At 43.2% G+C, this 22647-nt stretch overlaps 1 protein-coding gene and 1 pseudogene across 2 annotated transcripts in view; one reads left to right on the forward strand and one right to left on the reverse strand.

Moving 5' to 3' along the window:
* The window catches only part of LOC109875335 (leukocyte cell-derived chemotaxin 1-like), a 19904-nt pseudogene extending 644 nt beyond the window's left edge, over window positions 1-19260 (forward strand).
* A 1473-nt stretch (window positions 19261-20733) lies between these two features.
* Window positions 20734-22647, reverse strand: part of LOC109874744 (protein SGT1 homolog) — a 39485-nt gene continuing 37571 nt past the window's right edge. For both annotated transcript variants that reach the window (XM_031809749.1, XM_031809748.1), the window contains exons 6-8: window positions 22343-22433; window positions 22046-22209; window positions 20734-21918 (exon numbers count right to left, since the gene is read on the reverse strand). In XM_031809749.1, coding sequence (XP_031665609.1) covers window positions 21817-21918; window positions 22046-22209; window positions 22343-22433 — 357 coding nt within the window. In that variant the 3' untranslated portion in view covers window positions 20734-21816. The remainder of the gene's footprint in view (window positions 21919-22045; window positions 22210-22342; window positions 22434-22647) is intronic.

Genomic DNA, 22647 nt, shown 5'->3' on the forward strand with positions numbered 1-22647 from the left:
AAAGCGTTTAATTGTGTAGGCTTTGGGTGCAGGGTAGTGTCTGTCTGTGCCTGTTTGTCTTGCTGTTTATAGGATGTGGATGGGGGAATGTAAACAAAACACCCATTATGAACCTCCCCACTAGCCATATATAGAATCTACACCCCCCTTCTCTCTCACACACAGTAAACGAAAACTGAAACTAAAATAAAAACTAAAATTGGAAACCCACTTAAAACTGAAACTAAAATAAAAATGAAAATATTACAAAAACTAAAACTATACTGAAATTACTTTCTTTGACTGCAAAACGAACTAAAATAAACTGAACAAAAATATAAATGGAACATGAAACAATTTGAATGATTTTACTGAGTTACAGTTCACATAAGGAAATCAGTCAATTTAAATAAATTCATTAGACCCTAATCTATGGATTTCACATGACTGGGCAGGGGTGCAGTCATTGGTGGGCCCACAGGGGAGCCAGGCCCAGCCAATCAGACAGATTTTTCCACACAAAAGGGCTTTATTACAGACAGAAATACCCACGCCCCCAACCCCCCTCAGACGATCCCGCAGGTGAAGAAGCCGGATGTGGAGATCAAGGCCTGGCGTGGTTACACGTGAGGCCGGTTGGACTACTGCCAAATTCTCTAAAATGACGTTGGAGGTAGCTTATGGTAGAGCAATTAACATTCACTTCTCTGGCAACAGCTCTGGTGGACATTCCTGCAGTCAGCATGCCTATTGCACGTTCCCTCAAGACATCTGTGGCATTGTGTGATACAAAACTACACGTTTTAAAGTGGCCTTTTATTGTCCCCAGCACAAGGTGCAACTTTGTAATGATGATGTTGTTTAATCAGTTCCTTGATATGTCACACCTGTCAAGCGTGGGGATTTATTGGCAAAGTAGAAATGCTCACTAACAGGGTTGTAAACAGATTTGTGCACAAAATTTGAGAGAAATAAGCATATGGAACATTTCCATTTTTATTTATTTTAGCTCATGGAATATGGGACCAACAACTCACATGTTGAGTTTATATATTTTTTGTTCAGTGTAAAATAAAATAAAATAAATGATAAATTATGTTTAGTTTGAGTTTAGTTTTTCTAAACTTCCAAAATCAAATGGGGTTTTCAAGCTGGTTTTTCAATGGGGTTTTCGAGCTTCTGAATCTGGCGGCTAAATGCTGCCAGTAGATGCCAATGTTTCACATAGGCTTAGCTTGTGCATCGCTATCCCTAGCTATCACTACCTAACAGGGAAGAAATCAGAGGGCGAGCACGGAGTGTGACTGGGCCAAGCTAAAACAACTTCTGAAGTTGCAGGAGCCGTTCGCATGCCACACTGATTAACTTCAAACTGACAGCTAGTTGCTGTCTGATGTGGTGACGTGCCTTCTAAACCTTGGGGCACCCAGTTTCGGTCAACTACTGTTGCAAAACAGAACATCTTGTTTGGTTGAACAGAAACACACAAGCAGCATGGCTGTGAACTGATAGAGTTGTGATGACTTGTTGTATTACTTATGTTTTTGCTGTTGTTGTAGCTGTTTTTATTAACCCTATTGGAAGGGGTTACATGTGATACATGTTTAATATTACAAAACATAACATGTCAAATGTGCCATGACTTCATTTGTTTTTCCCCTCTCTTTCAGTGAGATAAAGGTAAAGGTACTTGATTATTCTTATATCTACTATTCAAGTTTCAAAAAAGCATTAGATTTGTGTAAACATGGGCAAGACAGTTTCCTTCCATCATAATTATTGCACCAGACTAGGTGCTTATCCCTTAAATCCAATTCACATAAGATTGATTCCTCTACTGGCCAAAAGCCTGTTAGCATGGGCAGCGCCATTGAGGATTTTTACCGTTTTGATTTAGACAACTGGGCGGGACTTCCAACTTCATTGACTGATCCCTCCAGATGACCATGTTGGCATGACCTGATGACCCGGTTGGAGTCGTGACATCAGGATGGATCAGCCAATTAATTTGACTTCAAAAGAAGAAAATTGACTATTTCAAGATGGAGAGGGCGTCAATGGCACTGTGCATGCTCTCACAGAGGAATGGCAGCCGTTTTACAGGCTCTTGACCAATTGTCCTATTTTGTGTATTTCTTTTGCACTGCTCTTAACTTTTTTTTAACATAATGTTTCCGCTATCGTTTCCTATGACCGAAAACAGCTTCTGGACATCAGAACAGCTATCACTAACCTCAATTTGGACGAGGACTTCTACTTCAATGATTCGGAAGTGAAAGAAGCCCTACTCTCCGACACTCAAAGAAGGCAAAGACGGTGCTATAGAGGTCGGCGCGAGGGAACAGTGATGAGCCTACAGTTGGAGAATTACTAAATCGCCTCTACCCTCTGTTATATTGACATGCACAATCGCTGGAGAATAAACTGGATGAGCTCCATTCGAGACTATCCCATCAATGAGACATTAAAAACTATAATTCACGACGCTTCTCAGAGACATGGCTGAAAAAGGACATGGATAATATACATCTAGCTGGTTTTTCTATTCATCGGCAGGACAGAACGGCAGAGTCCGGTAAGATCAGGGGGGTGGTGTGTGTCAGCTGGTGCACTCTCTCTAATATTAAGGGGGTCTCAAGGTTCTGCTCACCTAAGTGATAAGCTGTAGACCATATTATTTACCAAGAGATTTTTCATCTGTATTTTTCGCAGCTGTCTATTTACCACCACAAACCGCTGCTGGCAGTAAGACCGCACTAAATGAGCTGTATAGAGCCATAAGCAAACAAGAAAATGCTAATTCGGAGGCGGCGCTCCTAGTGGCCGGTGATTTTATTGCGGGAAAACTGAAATCTGTTTTACCTAATTTCTACCAGTATGTTACCTGTGCAACTAGAGAGATAAAATCATCTAGATCACCATATTACAAACACAGAGAGGCATACAAAGCTCTCCCCCACCCTCAATTTGGCAAATCGGACCATAACTATATCCTCCTGATTCCTTCTAACAAGCAAAAACTCAAACAGGAAGTACCAGTGACATGCTCAGAAGTGGTCCGATGAAGCGGATACTACGCTACAGGACTATTTTGCTAGCACAGACTTGAGAATATGTTCCGGGATTCAAGTTCCTCAGTGTCCACATCACTAAAGACCTATCATGGTCCGAACACACCAACACAATCGTGAAGAGGTCATTACAACCCCTCTTCACCCTCAGTAGGCTGAAAATATTTGGCATGGGCCCTCAGATCCTCAAAACGATATATAGCTGATCCATTTAGAGAATCTTGACTGGCTGCATCACTGCTTGGTATGGCAACTACTCTGCATGCGACCGCAAAGCGCTACAGAGAGTAGTGCGTACGGCCCGTATCATCACTGGCGGTACCAGAGCGCCAAGTCTGGGACCAAAAGGCACCTGAACAGCTTCTACCCCCAAGCACACACACTACGTACACTCACACGTACAAAATACACACACACATGCATATTGACGCCACACGCACACTCACACAGACACAATTTCACACTTCACTTACCCTGCTGCTACTCTATTACATATCCCGATTAGGGTTGAATGGCGGGAACCCGGTTATCGAGATTTACAGGGATTTACCACCCAAAACCTCCCCCTTAATTAAGTAACTGCGAGAAACCGGTAAATTACAATAAATGATTTTTTTGAACAGCATGGGGTGAAATGGAACTGGTAAATGATATGTGATGTCTAAATCTGGTTTCTCTATGGCCTCTGCATGTTGAATCAACGCTCAGGATGGGGACAGACAGCCCATCTCAGTATGGAGCGCAGTTCACAATGCATTGTAAATCATTTCATCATGGTAACTTTTTTTCAGGTATGCTTGCATTTGCTGAAGCATTGTCTATGCCACAGTAATATAAAGACCGAATTTACCCATCTCCATCTGGCTTTCAGGGCTCACCTTGTTTTTTTTATTGTGAAGATTTTAAAATTGATTTCAGAGTCAGAGTTTTACAATCAAATATCGTTGTTTTAAATCAGTGAACACGCGAGCACTCTCTCGCATTCTTTCTCTCTCTCCATCAACTACATTCAAATTGATTCCAAAATAGATCATCCTGTTCTAGATTGATATATACATGTCCTAGCCTACGTCTTTCAAGAAATATATTCAATGCAGTATTAGCCTTATGTTTAGCTAATTAATGATGGGTGATGCATAATAAGCTTCTAACTTATAACCTCTGTCTCTTGGGAATACGCACCTCCGCTGACCTCTCTCCTTAAAAAAATGCTCTGTAGCTCTTGGAGTTCCAGGCAGGAAAAGCTAGACTAGAATAGCTTGTCGGACATCATTTCTTATACCAATAGACTATTTGAAGAGGGACACAAGCTCTTGTTAGCTGAACGTTAAATACAGCAGCCTATAGAACTCACGGGGAGTTTGAAAGAAGAGCGAACATGCGATGGCGGTAGGAAATAGAGCCCCACATTGCAGGTGTCATAATAACTATAAAACCTTTTGTTTTATTGTGGAGACATAAAAACTATGAAATAACACATATGGAATCATGTAGTAACCAAAAAGTGTTAAACAAATCATAATATATTTTTTATTTGAAATTCTTCAAAGTAGCCACCCTTTGGCTTCATGACAGCTTTGCACACTCTTGGCATTCTCTTAACCAGCTTCACCTGGAATGCTTTTTCAGCAGTCTTGAAGGAGTTCCCACATATGCTGAGAACTTGTTGGCTGCTTTTCCTTCACTCTGTGGTCCAACTATAGGCCCAAAACACATACATGTCTCCTAGTCTCCCACACCTAGGCTACATTCTATCCCTAACAGTAAATAATATAAAAATGAAATAGAAAGATTTTTATCAAACTGAAACTAAATAAAAAAAATAATAAATCAAGTCTAAAAACTAACTTCAACTAAACTAGATGCTAAAAACGGATAGAAACTCCCCCCAATTAAATCTCAAAACAACGGTCACCTCGTACAACCTTGCACAAAACTATGATTCCTTCATCGCTGTGTGTGTGTGTGTGTGTTCTACAGTTCTACAACATCCACTACAGCATGAGTATTAACGGTAAGGTGGAGGATTGATGGTACCAACAACATAGAGAGATTCCCCCCGGCAGAGGAAATGGTGAGGCAGTGGAGGTCCACGACTTCCAGGTTGTAAGTTTGAAAGAACAACAGCAATGACAACTACAACAAACCATTCTAATTCCAATGGTACATTGAAGTAATTATGTAACATGTTGGATGCACATTTCTCATTCAATTTGAAATGCTTTTGTTATAATCCATTTGCTCTCTTCAATCTCTCTCTCTCCAGGGTATAACTGGTGTCCGTTTCGCTGGAGGAGAGAAGTGTTACATTAAGACCCAGGTCAAAGCTCACCTGCCTGATGTGAAAACTCTCAACAAAGACTCACTTCTGTTCGACCTGGTAGGAATGACCTCAGCTCTCCTACTGCCTCTCCCTATCCAGTCTCCCTCTCCCTCTGTCCACAGGCGTAACACAGTTTTCTGGGGCCCCTGGCAAGGTCGCCTTTTGTTTTAGCTAATGTTTATTGGTAGGCCTATTTGGTCGTCATTTTCTCAGGTTAAGCCTAACATTTTCCGAAGCTATACACGGTATCACAATGCTGACATTTCACGAAGCTATACACGGTATCACAATGCTGACACTTCACGAAGCTATACACGGTATCACAATGCTGACACTTCACGAAGCTATACACGGTATCACAATGCTGACATTTCACAAAGCTATACACGGTATCACAATGCTGACACTTCACGAAGCTATACACGGTATCACAATGCTGACATTTCACGAAGCTATACACGGTATCACAATGCTGACACTTCACGAAGCTATACACGGTACCACAATGCTGACACTTCACGAAGCTATACACGGTACCACAATGCTGACACTTCACGAAGCTATACACGGTATCACAATGCTGACACTTCACGAAGCTATACACGGTATCACAATGCTGACACTTCACGAAGCTATACACGGTATCACAATGCTGACACTTCACGAAGCTATACACGGTACCACAATGCTGACATTCTTTTACTTCTGGCTTGTGGCAATAATATAATTCACTAATTAAAGTTCAAAATTCAAACAATGCAGATTGTCAAATTAATTTCCGATACAACAGAATACTAATCAGCTACCAATTGATTTAAAAAAAATATACAGCTGAATATATAGGCTACCTGAACCTGCATGACATGAGCTGTCCTCCCTTCTCACAGCTTGGATAGAAAGTAAAACCAGTCTATTAATGTAAAAAAAATACTGTGAGTCCACCCTCAAAACACTAGCTTAGTAGGGATTGTTTCATTATGAAGTGTACTATCTTTAGCTACTGTACCAGTCCAAAGTCTGGACACACCTTCTCATTCAAAAGTTGTTCTTTATTTTTGTAACGCTCGAAGAGTGATGGGTGTGGAGTCAGGCGCAGAGAGCAGAAGATTCGAGGGTAAAACGCTTTAATGTCCAAAAACAGGAACGCGTACAATGGGTGACGCCGAACACAGGCGTAAAACAAAACCCAAATATCACTGGTATAACCCGGACAGCGCAAACACAACCCAAATATCACTGGTATAACCCGGACAGCGCAAACACAACCCAAATATCACTGGTATAACCCGGACAGCGCAAACACAACCCAAATATCACTGGTATAACCCGGACAGCGCAAACACAACCCAAATATCACTGATATAACCCGGACAGCGCAAACACAACCCAAATATCACTGGTATAACCCGGACAGCGCAAACACAACCCAAATATCACTGGTATAACCCGGACAGTGCGAACACAACAATAATCAATACACCTCTTACATATACAGCAACAAGCCCACACAAACACAAGCGGGCTAATCAAACTTAAATAACCCCAACCCCAAAATCCCAACAAGGAACAGGTGAAAACAATTAGACAAAACCAAACGAAAAGGGAAAAAGGGATCGGTGGCAGCTAGTAGACCAACGACAACGACCGCCGAGCGCCGCCCGAACAGGAAGGCGCTCGAACACTTTCGGTGATATTCGTGACAATTTAAACTATTTTCTACATTGTAGAATAAAAAAAAACAATTTCAATTGGGTTGTGGTCAGGTGATTATGGAGGCCAGGTCATCTGATGAAGCACTCAATCACTCTCCTTCTTGGTAAAATAGCCCTTACACAGCCTGGAGGTGTTGAGTCATTGTCCTGTTGAAAAACAAATGATAGTCCCACTAACCCCAAACCAGATTGGATGGCGTATTGCTGCAGAATGCTGTGGTAGCCATGCTGATTAAGTGTGTCTTGAATTATAACTAAATCACTGACAGTGTCACCAGCAATGCACCATCACACCTCCTCTTCCTCCTCCTCCAGGGAACCACACATGCGGAGATCATCCGTTCACCTACTCTGCATCTCGCAAAGACACAGTGGTTGGAACCAAAAATCTAATTTGGACTCATCAGACCAAAGGACAGATTTCCACCGGTCTAATGTCCATTGCTCATGTTTCTTGGCCCAATCATGTCTCTTCTTCTTACTGGTGTCCTTTAGTAGTGGTTTCTTTGCAGCAATTAGACCACGAAGGCCTGATTCACACAGTCTCCTCTGAACAGTTAATGTTGAGATGTGTCTTTTACTTGAACTTTGTGAAGCATTTATTTGGGCTGCAATTTCTGAGGCTGGTAATTCTAATGAACTTATCCTCTGCAGCAGAGTTAACTCTGGGTCTTCCTCTCCTGTGGCTGTCCTCATGAGAGACAGGTAACTCTAATGAACTTATCCTCTGCAGCAGAGTTAACTCTGGGTCTTTCTCTCCTGTGGCGGTCCTCATGAGAGACAGGTAACTCTAATGAACTTATCCTCTGCAGCAGAGGTAACTCTGGGTCTTCCTCTCCTGTGGCGGTCCTCATGAGAGACAGGTAACTCTGGGTCTTCCTCTCCTGTGGCGGTCCTCATGAGAGACAGGTAACTCTGGGTCTTCCTCTCCTGTGGCGGTCCTCATGAGAGACAGGTAACTCTGGGTCTTCCTCTCCTGTGGCGGTCCTCATGAGAGACAGGTAACTCTGGGTCTTCCTCTCCTGTGGCGGTCCTCATGAGAGACAGGTAACTCTGGGTCTTCCTCTCCTGTGGCAATCCTCATGAGAGACAGGTAACTCTGGGTCTTCCTCTCCTGTGGTGGTCCTCATGAGAGACAGTTAACTCTGGGTCTTCCTCTCCTGTGGCGGTCCTCATGAGAGCCAATATCATTATAGCACTTTATGTTTTTTGCAACTACACTTGAAGACACTTTAAAAGCTTTTGAAATGTCTTAAAGTAATGATGGACTGTCATTTGTCTTAGCTTATTTGAGCTGTTCTTGCCATAATATGGCCTTGGTCTTTTACCAAATAGGGCTATCTTCTGTGTACCACCCCTACCTTGTCACATCACAACTGATTGGCTCAAACACATTAAGAAGGAAATAAATTCAACAAATTTACTTTTAACAAGGCACACCTGTTAATTGAAATGCATTCCAGATGGCTACCTCATGAAGCTGGTTGAGAGAATGCCAAGAGTGTACAAAGTTGTCATCAAGGCAAATGTTGGCTACTTTGAAGAATCTCAAATATAAAATATATTTGATTTGTCCATATGTGTTCCATTTGTTATTTCAAAGTTTTGATGTCTTCACTATTATTCTACAATGTAGAAAATAGTAAAAAATAAAGAAAAACCCTAAAATGAGTAGGTGTGTCCAAACTGTTGACTTGTACTGTATAATACCATCTATAGTGTCTTTAGCTGTGATTTAGGTGCTATTTATAATCTTTTTATAAAAATGACACATCAAATAGCCTAACAATGAGGAAAAAAGTAGTTGCCTTGAGGGTAAAAACAGCTACTATTTATTGTCTCGCTAATAGCCTACACAAATGGACTGCAATATTTAAGGAAAATTAAATGAGGCCTAAAACAAATTAAATCCAACTTGAGACTCCCTTGGTCTTCTGAAGTACTGTTTTCCCCACGGCCTGTAGGTCCAGGTTGCAGGCCCGACTGTTTTCTATACTGGGTATTGTCAACCCAGACAGTCTTTCCTGAGACATTGTGAATTATATGTCCATTGCGCTGCACACAATTTAAATTTATTTTTGAATGATGCATGCCAGAGATAAGGGACTGTTGATATTCCTCAATCTCAATCTTCAATTCACCAGTAAGAATGAAAATCAAACCACTTTTTTTGTTCAAGCCCTCAAGAACTGTTGTCTGCAAAATATGACAACTTGTTTGTATCTGCTGATTTATTGTCTGTCCAATATCCAGACGACCTGTCCCCAGAGCTTCCTATTCACTTAATCTTGTTCCGTGACGTGTTGAGGCCAACAATTAAGGAGAATGAGAAACGCAATTAAAGATATCGCAAAACTGCTTTAATATTAGCACTCCTCCCTTCTGCCTAGTTTCCCTGAGGTTGCTACGGCAATCAAGCTGTTTTTACCATCCCTGTAACTGTCGTTTCTGCAAAGAGCTCGTTCTCTAAACTAAAACTCATAAAGAACTACATAAGAAGCATTAGGCTCTCCGTCTGATATGAACTTTAAAACACCTGATTAAGCTCCACTCATTGCACTGTCACCATCGTAGCCTTGACCACGACATTTGTTCATGGTCCCCCTTATACTTTCAATCAGTTTAAATGTTTCTTTTTCAAGGCCTGAGGAACTTTTTCAGTCACATTCCTGAAGCCCAAGAAACAAACACTTATCTTCCTGGTACATATGGAAATCAAAAAAGGTATATGAATAAATGTATTTTTTAGAAGGTTACTGTCAAAATGATTTATTACATGAAAACAAGAAATAGACATTGATGACAGGCACATGGGCCCACAGATCTCATGGGTCCCTCAGCCTTGTTGGGGCTGCGGGTGTGTCCTGTATGCCAGTGCCTCTGTCTCTCTCTCCCTCCCTCTCTCTCACTCTAACACTTGCGTGCTACTTCACTCATCACCTTCCTCTGTGTGTCTCTGTCTGTCTAAAGGTGAAGGTATCAGGTCAGAGAAGTTCTGGGTTACCTATCTGACCACGACACACACCTATCAACTGTCAGACACGGTTAACTTTGGCTGAGGGTTGGGGTGCGGGCTATGTATAGGGACTGAGGTAATTTAAGCGATTACAGGACAGATCTAAGATGAACTGAGTGGTTGACTCTGGCTGGGTTAGCTGTGTGTGGATGTGTCTGCCGTGGCGGTGTGTGTGTGGTTAGTTGGCCTGGATGTGTTTAACCTGAGGGCTTGTAAAGGGAAAGGAAGAGATTGTAGTAGATTGGCATCCAGACCCAAACATGAGCTCTCTCTCTGGCCTGGGGGGGGGCTCCTCTGCCACAAACTATACCCAAACCAGACCTGTGATCTGGCCTCAGCTGACACAAGGGACTCCCCACCCCCCAAGTCATGTGTTATAGCCCCGACTGTCATGTTGTCCATTTCTCTCAGAGTGAAGCCAGTTTAGGAGTATTTGATGGTGAACATATATCTATTCATGTTCCTCTACTGTATACTGGTGTTTTTTCCCTTAATGTAGCAACTTAATGAACAGCCAGAGAAGGTCATGAGCCAGTAACCCTGCAGTCAGGAGAAGCAAAGTTCCAGCTCACATACAAGGCTTTAAAGTCCTGTTAGCAGCTGTCAGATTATCAGAGAGCTAGTGGCAGAATGGGGAGGTGGACTGTGAGCTGTGGAGCCTCACACACACTAGTGGCAGAATGGGGAGGTGGACTGTGAGCTGTGGAGCCTCACACACACTAGTGGCAGAATGGGGAGGTGGACTGTGAGCTGTGGAGCCTCACACACACTAGTGGCAGAATGGGGAGGTGGACTGTGAGCTGTGGAGCCTCACACACACTAGTGGCAGAATGGGGAGGTGGACTGTGAGCTGTGGAGCCTCACACACACTAGTGGCAGAATGGGGAGGTGGACTGTGAGCTGTGGAGCCTCACACACACTAGTGGCAGAATGGGGAGGTGGACTGTGAGCTGTGGAGCCTCACACACACTAGTGGCAGAATGGGGAGGTGGACTGTGAGCTGTGGAGCCTCACACACACTAGTGGCAGAATGGGGAGGTGGACTGTGAGCTGTGGAGCCTCACACACACTAGTGGCAGAATGGGGAGGTGGACTGTGAGCTGTGGAGCCTCACACACACTAGTGGCAGAATGGGGAGGTGGACTGTGAGCTGTGGAGCCTCACACACACTAGTGGCAGAATGGGGAGGTGGACTGTGAGCTGTGGAGCCTCACACACACTAGTGGCAGAATGGGGAGGTGGACTGTGAGCTGTGGAGCCTCACACACTAGTGGCAGAATGGGGAGGTGGACTGTGAGCTGTGGAGCCTCACACACACTAGTGGCAGAATGGGGAGGTGGACTGTGAGCTGTGGAGCCTCACACACACTAGTGGCAGAATGGGGAGGTGGACTGTGAGCTGTGGAGCCTCACACACACTAGTGGCAGAATGGGGAGGTGGACTGTGAGCTGTGGAGCCTCACACACTAGTGGCAGAATGGGGAGGTGGACTGTGAGCTGTGGAGCCTCACACACACTAGTGGCAGAATGGGGAGGTGGACTGTGAGCTGTGGAGCCTCACACACACTAGTGGCAGAATGGGGAGGTGGACTGTGAGCTGTGGAGCCTCACACACACTAGTGGCAGAATGGGGAGGTGGACTGTGAGCTGTGGAGCCTCACACACTAGTGGCAGAATGGGGAGGTGGACTGTGAGCTGTGGAGCCTCACACACACTAGTGGCAGAATGGGGAGGTGGACTGTGAGCTGTGGAGCCTCACACACACTAGTGGCAGAATGGGGAGGTGGACTGTGAGCTGTGGAGCCTCACACACACTAGTGGCAGAATGGGGAGGTGGACTGTGAGCTGTGGAGCCTCACACACACTAGTGGCAGAATGGGGAGGTGGACTGTGAGCTGTGGAGCCTCACACACACTAGTGGCAGAATGGGGAGGTGGACTGTGAGCTGTGGAGCCTCACACACTAGTGCTGAAAGATTGGTGCTTTTTATTTGATTTTATTAAAAAAATAAGTATTGGTTTTGATCATTTTTTAAAACCACTTAATGTACTAGTCATTATTTGGGTTGAATGCTGTAACACAGAATAAAACCATTAGTGAATGTCCCATGTGTCACGGCAGATTTCCTCCTCTGAAGAGGTGAAACAAGGATCGGACCAATATGCAGCGTGGTAGGTGTACATGGTTTTTAATAAGAAAAACTAAACATGAACACAGATACAAAATAATAAAGTGAACTGGCAACAAAACAGTCCCGTGTGGAACAAACACTGACACAGGAAACTATCACCCACAAAATACCCAAAGAACATGGCTGCCTAAATATGGTTCCCAATCAGAGACAACGATAAACACCTGCCTCTGATTGAGAACCAATCCAGGCAACCATAGACTTATATAAACACCTAGAATGAACACAACCCCATAAATCCATAAAAACCCCTAGACAGTACAAACACCCTAGATGAGACAAACCATACATCACCCATGTCACTCCCTGGCCCAACCAAACGAATAAAGAAAACAAAGATATAAGGCCAGGGCGTGACACACGGCTGTCGTGGGAAGAAGGTGAGGACCAAGGTGCAGCATAGTAAGCGTACATTTTCTTTTGATTAAAAATGACGCAGACAAAAAAAAACAAACCAAACCAAACCAAACCAAACCAAACCAAACCAAACCAAACCGTGACGCTATGTGCCCTGAACAAAGTCAAAGTTAACTTCCCACAAAACAGGTGGGGGAAAAGGGTACCTAAGTATGGTTCTCAATCAGAGACAACGATAGACAGCTGTCCCTGATTGAGAACCATACCAGGCCAAGACATAGAAATACAAAACATAGAAAAAAGGACATAGAATGCCCACCCTAGTCACACCCTGGCCTAACCAAAATAGAGAATAAAAAGCCTCTCTATGGCCAGGGCGTGACACCATGATGGTAGTGACTGCCCATTACTGCTTATCTCTTATTAGCCATCATTTTTTCACATTACTTTAATACAATAGTTCAGTTGTTGTGTATTTTACTTTTGTTTTATTTGATTACTTTATTATTTAATTCCACGTCATCTTCTCATCTCTCTGACAAAATCACTATTTAGGTAGATCTTCAAAGTAAATAAGGCATACCTTTATGACTGCTGAATATAACTATCGATCACTTAGATCATGTATTTTCAGGTAGAAATACCTCGCAAAGCAACTGCTCTCTATCCCTCTCCGATCCCGCAGTCTCTTTTACATAGCAGGTGTAAAAGAAACACAGACCGCGCAATGGATTATGGTCATTGTAGTTAATTACCATGTTTTCTGCACTAAAATATGTAGAATATTGTCCTGTTGGAAACTACAACTCCCTACTACTTCGCACAGTTCGGGCTTGAACGTATTTATCTCTAGAGAAACGGCTGCAATGTGCGTAATGAGCTCATGGAAAAAAACTGAATTCAAATCATTTAACCTAAGTCATTAGTTGTTTAAAAAGTGGAAAATATACAATCGCTCAGCACTATACACACACTAGCACATGCCTCTCAGAGAGAAGGATTGCTTTTACTTGTGAGACATGTTTTCACACTCTCGCTCTCTGGCCAAACTGGGACGAGGTGGGTTGGATCAACACACTGATCTTAACAACATCTGAACAAGCCTGTCAAGCTGTCACAGTGCTGCAAGTTGTGTTTGTGTGTGTTTCTCTGTGTGTGTGTGTGTGTGTGTGTGTAAGCTGTCCCTGTGCCGAAATGAGGCCGTCTGATTATTTAAATCAGTTAGCGCTGCATATGCACAATGTACACATCATTAAACATCATGCAGGGCTGTTCTCTCACAAACACACACATACACACAGTACCTTACTCTCTGCCTTGTAAACAGCCATTTATTTATTCTGCTGTGTGCCAAACTGTGTGTGTGTGTGTTCGGCTCAGATAGGGAGATGTGGTTATAATAGTAGCTGCAGGCTGGTCATCTGCTGTAATTTAGAGTGATGGGAAATATGGGTCAGATAAACTCTTATCAGTCTCGCAGGGGTGACACACACACACACACACACACACTGGGTCAGATAAACTCTTATCGGTCCTGCAGTGGAGGACCCTTGCTGTTGTTTGTCCCCCAAGCTAATAATTTAAAATGAAAAAGTAATCTGTTGGGTTAGATGATAACATTCCCCTGACTATCTATTACCTGTTTAGTAACTAGCAACACATGTTTATTACTCTAATAATACAATGTTATTACCATGTTATTAGTGTTAGCTGTGTGTCTGTGTCTGTCTGTATGTGTGTCAGATGATATACTTTTTAATATGTAGGTCATGTTTTTCTGTCAGCTTGTAGACTTAATGTGAATGTCTCCTGACTTTGTTTGAGCACCTAAATACTGGAGAGAACCTAAAGGTTTTTTCATCAACAGAAGAGCTACTGAGTCATTACACGAGATGAGTGCCTTTGCGTTCCTTTGATATTTTAAGTAGAAACTGCACCAACATTGAATATCAAAAGCCTGCAATATTAAATGAAGTTGCCTTTGGAGAATTCAATAAATCAGAAATGTAATATAATAATAATTTATTAAATGTCTAAATCACTTTTGATAACAATTTGAAAGCTCTGCAAAAGCAAAAAACAAACAAGCAATACATGATGAGTTCACTAGCTATAGTTAGGTCAACCAGTAGAGGACAAGTCTGTGTGCATCCTCCAAAGATGGAGAGGGACAGTTCATGGCTTGATCAGAGGACGGTGGTCAGGGAGATGGTTGATGAAGGGTATGTAGAGGGCTACTCTGGGAACCAGCCTGAGTCATGTAGCTACTGGTCTTCTCCTTCGTAATGCATGGCACCCACTTGGCTGATGCCTCAGCAGCTCTGGGTGCCAGAAAGCTCACCACACACAGTTATGACTAAAGGCTTGCTCCATCACTTAGTCCCACATTTTATCCAAGTTTAAATTGTAAAGCCCTAGTTATTTTGATGCTCTGACAAAGTTACTTCTGAAGAGTATTATTTATTTCATGTGATTAATGATTCATTTACATCTGTCCCTCATTTTAAGGTCAACCCTGTTATGTGAACTGAACTCTCATTTTAATATGGTTAAACTATTCCTAAAAAAACCAAAACATTGACCATCTAATAGTCAAATCCTAGAGTTAAAGAAGGTGAGATGGTTCTACTCTTTTTGGCCATTTTCTGGTGTTTTGTGGTGGAAAACTAAGCAGGTCGAGCATAACACGTCAACCCTGTTACTTTTTTGCCACTCCCTGTTGCAGACAACAAGCTTCCATTCCCCGTCACAAAGGGATTTATGACTGATTTAAGAAGAAATCATTCATCCTGTTATGGTCAACCCTGTTACTTTATATGCCACTTATATTTTTTACGTCATGAAATTGGAAAATGTGCTGTTTATTAAGTTAAAGATGTGCTCTTTATGACAGAATGTTAAAATGAGGTGAAATAAAAAATAAATTGACCAAGTTACCTTTCTCAAAAGGCACCGAATTGGTGGAACAACTGTGTTTTCTACTCAGTTCTACCTCAGGGCTTCATAAAGTACCGAACGCAGACCATCCAATAAATCTAACATCTAACGAACACTAGGTCATAAACTATATATTTTAAAAAAGCATGAGGGATTTCCCTGTTTTAATATGTACTTTGTTATTGGTTTCATTTAGAAAACATACAAAAGATTTAAACAGAAAAGGGGGAATGAGAAAGAGCAAACCATATCAAAACAGACAAGGGGTCAAGAGTCAGAAAATTGCCATTAAACAGGAAAATAATTACTGTCCGTCAAACATAGTGTAAGCCCAGGGGCTTTCCTTAAGAGCCCGTGTCTGTCTGTCAACTTTGTATAGTCGAGAGCTACTTACAGTGGGGCAAAAAAGTATTTAGTCAGCCACCAATTGTGCAAGTTCCCCCACTTAAAAAGATGAGAGAGGCCTGTAATTTTCATCATAGGTACACTTCAACTATGACACACAAAATTAGTTTAAAAAATCCAGAAAATCACATTGTAGGATTTTTAATGCATTTATTTGCAAATTATGGTGGAAAATAAGTATTTGGGCAATAACAAACGTTTATCTCAATACTTTGTTATATACCCTTTGTTGGCAATGACAGAGGTCAAACGTTTTCTGTAAGTCTTTACAAGGTTTTCACACACTGTTGCTGGTATTTTGGCCCATTCCTCCATGCAGATCTCCTCTAGAGCAGTGATGTTTTGGGGCTGTTGCTGGGCAACACGGACTTTCAACTCCCTCCAAAGATTTTCTATGGGGTTGAGATCTGGAGACTGGCTAGGCCACTCCAGGACCTTGAAATGCTTCTTACGAAGCCACTCCTTCGTTGCCCGGGCGGTGTGTTTGGGATCATTGTCATGCTGAAAGACCCAGCCACGTTTCATCTTCAATGCCCTTGCTGATGGAAGGAGGCTTTCACTCAAAATCTCACGATACTTGGCCACATTCATTCTTTCCTTTACACAGATCAGTCATCCTGGTCCCTTTGCAGAAAAACAGCCCCAAAGCATGATGTTTCCACCCCCATGCTTCACAGTAGGTATGGTGTTCTTTGGATGCAACTCAGCATTCTTTGTCCTCCAAACACGACGAGTTGAGTTTTTACCAAAAAGTTATATTTTGATTTCATCTGACCATATGACATTCTCCCAATCTTCTTCTGGATCATTCAAATTCTCTCTAGCAAACTTCAGACGGACCTGGACATGTACTGGCTTAAGCAGGGGGACATGTCTGGCACTGCAGGATTTGAGTCCCTGGCGGCGTAGTGTGTTACTGATGGTAGGCTTTATTACTTTGGTCCCAGCTCTCTGCAGGTCATTCACTAGGCCCCCCGTGTGGTTCTGGGATTTTTGCTCACCGTTCTTGTGATCATTTTGACCCCACGGGGTGAGATCTTGCGTGGAGCCCCAGATCGAGGGAGATTATCAGTGGTCTTGTATGTCTTCCATTGCTCCCACAGTTGATTTCTTCAAACCAAGCTGCTTACCTATTGCAGATTCAGTCTTCCCAGCCTGGTGCAGGTCTACAATTTTGTTTCTGGTGTCCTTTGACAGCTCTTTGGTCTTGGCCATAGTGGAGTTTGGAGTGTGACTGTTTGAGGTTGTGGACAGGTGTCTTTTAAACTGATAACAAGTTTAAACAGGTGCCATTAATACAGGTAACGAGTGGAGGACAGAGGAGCCCCTTAACCTGTCTAGGACATACATCCCGCTAGGGGAACGTTTGGCCGGAAATTGCCTGATATGTCATTATTAAAAGTAGGGGGGTAGCCTTAATAGGTTTTAAAGAAGAAGTTACAGGTCTGTGAGAGCCAGTAATCTTGCTTGTTTATAGGTGAACAAATACTTATTTTCCACTATAATTTGAAAAAAAATTCTTTAAAAATCCTACATGTGATTTTCTGGATTTTTTTTCTCATTTTGTCTGTCATAGTTGAAGTGTACCTATGATGAAAATTACAGGCCACTCTCATCTTTTTAAGTGGGAGAACTTGCACAATTGGTGGCTGACTAAATACTTTTTTGCCCCACTGTATATGATTTACATTTCAATGTTTATTGTGTATTTATAACCCCCCCCCCCCCCCCTGTCTTTCTCTCTCCAGGATGAGGTGACCCCTGCTAAATTTGAGGAACAGTCATGGATCTGGGGGGCAGCTGTCCTGGTCCCGTCTCTCTCCCAGCATGCACAGCTGTGTGAGCATGGATCTGGGGGGCAGAGTGCCCCTCTCTGACCCTGCCTTCCTCAGCACCAAGATCCGTGATTTGTGTGGAGACCTGCACATTTTCTGGCTCCGTCACACCTACACCAACAGTACCCAATCAGACCCTTTAAAATGATCACAGAACAACAATAAGTTATGAAAGTGACTCCAAGCAATGCACATAGCAACATGATGCACTGGAGATATGCAAAACAGTACAATTAGTAGGTTTTTTGCCATTAGTATTAGAAATGTAGGTGTGCTGCCTTCAAAAGTGGCTCCAATAATGACCAGATGTCAAATTATGTTGTGTTGGCTTCCATAGTGTATTGACTGTCTCTGTGCTCTCCCCAGGTGGGCAGAGGAAGAGGGCGGCCCCTCATCAGCGTCGCCAGGCACCCGGGGCAGAGGAGGAAGTGGACCCGGAAGCAGCATTTAACCCCGAGAACCCCTATCACGTGAGTCCCCCCGACCAATCAGTCAGTATGCTGTGTTACTCGAGATTCCCACAGCAGAGCACTAATATTTGGCCTTCATTGACAGTGTTTGCTGTGTCACCACTGGCCTATACGAACAGCCAGACCACATCCTCTCTCAGATATATAATGTTATGTTCACAGTTGAGTGTCTGACAAATGGTTTCTGTCCTGGTCCCGTCTCTCTCCCAGCATGCACAGCTGTGTGAGCAGGAGCAGATGTTGGGGTTACAATGTCAGTGTGTGATTATGTGAGTGCGCCTGTCACTCAGAGTGTGTGTGTGTTTGCCTGTCACGCCGAGTCTTGTCTGCGCCTCATGAACCCCTTTAAAATACCAAACTAAAGTCCCATTGAGCCTTTCAGGAGTGTAAATTGCTCCCCTCCTGCCACTCTGTCCATGTGTAGACCCCCAGACTTCCCCTAATCCTCACCGCTCCTCCTTCTTCTCCTTCCCCTGAGAGAAACGGACATCCCCAGACTCCCACAGATATGGAACCATACTCCCACAGACATAGACACAGACTCTGTTTGCATTTGAGATAAATCATTGAATGAGAAATATAATTCTACACAGAAACACATGATACATTAATACAGACATAAATGGGTTTAGAGAAGAGTTGAAAAATGTGGCTATTATCAGTATTTCACTCTCTCTCACTCCCTTTCTGTCTCCCTCTATCTGCCTCTCCTCCCCTTCTGTCCCTCAACATAAAGCGTGGCCTGGATGGCGATGAGGGCACAATGACCTTTGACCCCATGCTGGACCACCAGGGTGTGTGCCGGAGGAGCCACACCCAGTGCCAGAGGATCTGTGAGCCCCTGGACGGGTTCCAACCCTGGCCCTACCACTACCGCGGGTGCAGGGTAGCATGCAGAGTCATCATGCCCTGCTGTTGGTGGGTGGGACGCATCCTGGGCATCCTCTAAACACCCCTCAACCAGCCCTGGACTGCTAGAGTCCAGAGAGAAGGAGAGGCGGGTAGAGAGAGAAGAGAGTAGGTGGATTTAGGCAAGGGAGAGGGAAAAAACTAATCTTTCAAGGATATTCAGTTTTTCATCATAAGATATACTATAACACAGACTACGATACCATATGACATACTTTAGAAAAGAGTACTCTTTCATACCACATACCCGTGATAACAAAATCATCCTGTCTGATCTCGTCACCTTAAACCAAACATAACAAAGTAGCATCAGCACAGCTTTTATATCAATTATATATAATATGATCTGTGATAGTTATGATTTTGGAAAGCTAACACCTTTCCTTTTAGCTTTCTGATGTAAATAAATGTAAGAATTATTCTGTAGGCTGAAATATGAGTTGGAGGACTAGACTGTATGTCAGCTGTGCATGCCTTTAGGTATTCATCATGCTAGTGAGAAATGTTTCTGTCCTAACTATTTCCTAACCATTTCTCCAGAAGTAGGGCCTACTAACAACATGTGATGTTTGCTTTGTAGTTCTCCTCAAAAGTAACTATATTTCCCATCAGCATGAAATAACTATTTCAAAGTGCAAACATATAGAATTCATTTTTGCCATTCTTATTGCATAGCAACACACTACTTCAGTAATGTACTGTCCTCAATACATAAGCGGCCCTTCAAACTGTCTGTTGCAAATTAGTCTGTACTGTATGTGTCAAGAGCAGAGATGAATGCTACCGTACACACAGCATGCATGCAGCCAAACACACTGGAGTTAATATGGAAAATATACTAGTTGATCCAGAAGGTGAAAAACCTTGAGAGCAGCAGTGAGTTTCAGAGATCCCGAAAGCTTTAATGTCAGAGTTCCAGTTCTAGAAGTGTTAAATGAGACTAAAGACTGCAGCCGTCATGCTGAGATCTTACCCACGATGCAAAGTGCTTAACTCCTTTTGATGTTAGTAGAGCAGCTTCAGGCAGGGGGCTGCGTGGGTGCGTGAGATGCAGTTAAGAGTTTTAACCGAAGCCATTTGATCACCACGGCACCTGAAACAACGTGCAATGAATTTAACACTTAACTCAGTGAGGAAGGGAAGGGGTGTGTGTATTTTTCACTTAACTCAGTGTGAGGGCTGATGATGCAGTTATATCCATATTAATGCTCCTGCACTTATCGCAACGCCCACTCAAAGCAGAGAGCAGCAGAGCGTAGTGTGTGAGGATGAGGTCTACTCCCTGTAATATAGTACAGTAGATTAGTACAGGATTGGGTGTGTTCGGTATTGGTAATTGACGATGCTAGCTTTCTTTTGGGCCACCTTCAGTAGCCAAATGTTGCAGATAAAATGCCACGAATAGAGCAGGTTTGATTCCTTTGATGTACATAACATATGTTTATCAGAACGTTTAAAAATGGTTGTCCTTCTGAACACGCCCGAGGTCACTTAGACAACATTACACACAGTGAAACAAACAATTGTGATCCATAAACAAAATAATTTACTTACATTTAAGTTTGAATCACATTGAGGAAAAGGAAATTAAAATTTGACTTCCATTGCATGACTGTATTGCTGCTGATGTGGAAAAATATTCTAGAATTCTTATACAAGTACAAAAAACAACAACATTTCACATATTTTGTATTCTTTCCAAGTGGTGAATGGGACAACATAAACGTCCCTCACCTCCCACCCACCCCGGATAAAGAAAGGCTCTAAACACAAGAACAGCCACATGAGGTGAAAAGGGTTTCCTAACCTTTCAGTCCAGGAATCAGGTTCAACCCTACACTCACTACCTTTAACCAAATTGGCCATTCAGATGATTCCCAGTTTTTATATTATATATAGGATAGACAGATGTATCGATTAACCTCTTTATAGTGTTTGTCAGAATGGTTAAACGCTAGAGTTACTAGTGGTTCCTGGACTGGGGTGAAAAGCACCAAAGCTCTAAAACCAATATTGACAGATGGACTGGAAGGAAGGGTGGTTTTGGGGGAATAAAGTGGACATGTCCATTGGAGGCAAGGAGGAGAAAGCAATATCACTGAAGCTGGAGACACTTTTCTCCCTCACTAACTTTAAGCACCAGCTGTCAGAGCAGCTCACAGATCACTGCACCTGTACATAGCCCATCCTACTACCTCCCCCCTATACTGTTTTTTATTTGATTTATTTTATGCCTTTGCACCCCAGTATCTCTACTTGCACACCTATCATTCCAGTGTTCAATTGCTATATTGTAATTATTTCACCACTATGACCTATTTATTGCCTTACCTCATTTGCACACACTGTATATAGACTGTTTCTCTATTGTATTATTGACTGTATGTTTGTTTATTCCATGTGTAACTGTGTTGTTTGTGTCGCACTGCTTTGCTTTATCTTGGCCAGGTCGCAGTTGTAAATGAGAACTTGTTCTCAGCTAACCTACCTAGTTAAATAAAGGTGAAATAAAATAAAAAAATTATTAACAGACATGGCCTGGGAGGAGGAAGAGGGGGGGGGGGGAGAGGAGATATGGGCGATCCATTTGAGACAGAGAGAGAGAGTGTTCTTCAGTACTTCTCAAACTCCATGTCATCAGGAGGGCTCATCTCTATCGTTCTCTTCCCGACGTCTGTCCAGTTGGTGCTCAGGACTGTACCACCCGCCTCTACCTACAGGGGGAGGAGAAGAGAGTCAGTGATACTGTGTACTGCTAAAACAAAATACCTTTCTCCGTTCCTCTCGTGGTGTGTGTTCCTCTCGTGGTGTGTGTTCCTCTCATGGTGTGTGTATACCCACAAAGGATTTGTTCATGGCCCGTTTGACCTCGTCAGTGCCGTCACAGTAGATTTGTTGAAAGAGTTTGTTGAGCGCTGCGTGTCCCTCCAGCTTCTGCTCCTCACTGATGTCCCCCACCACCTTGTCCCAGTTACGGCTGGAGGCAGACAATGGCGGGTACTGGTCTACACAGAAACACACACGCATTAAAAAGGTTTCAGTACCAGAAACCAGTTCTGAATTTGTTATATGTTAGTGTAAGACAGAGAGCGCAAAAGGTGGAGAGAGCACGCGTGTGTGTGACGGAGAGGAACTGACTGGGGATGAAGTGTTTGACGTTGGGCTCCTGTCCCTCTCCCTCCAGCTTCTCCCACCTGATCCACTCGGTCTTCTGCATCTTGACCTCTACCTAAGAGAGCGGGGAGGAGGACAGAAAGAGAGCACGAGCGAGGACAGAAAGAGAGCACGAGCGAGGACAGAAAGAGAGCACGAGCGAGGACAGAAAGAGAGCACGAGCGAGGAGAGAAAGAGAGCACGAGCGAGGAGAGAAAGAGAGCACGAGCGAGGAGAGAAAGAGAGCACGAGCGAGGAGAGAAAGAGAGCACAAGCGAGGAGAGAAAGAG

The sequence above is a fragment of the Oncorhynchus kisutch genome, linkage group LG30 (assembly GCF_002021735.2).
Source record: "Oncorhynchus kisutch isolate 150728-3 linkage group LG30, Okis_V2, whole genome shotgun sequence".
Lineage (NCBI taxonomy): Eukaryota > Metazoa > Chordata > Actinopteri > Salmoniformes > Salmonidae > Oncorhynchus > Oncorhynchus kisutch.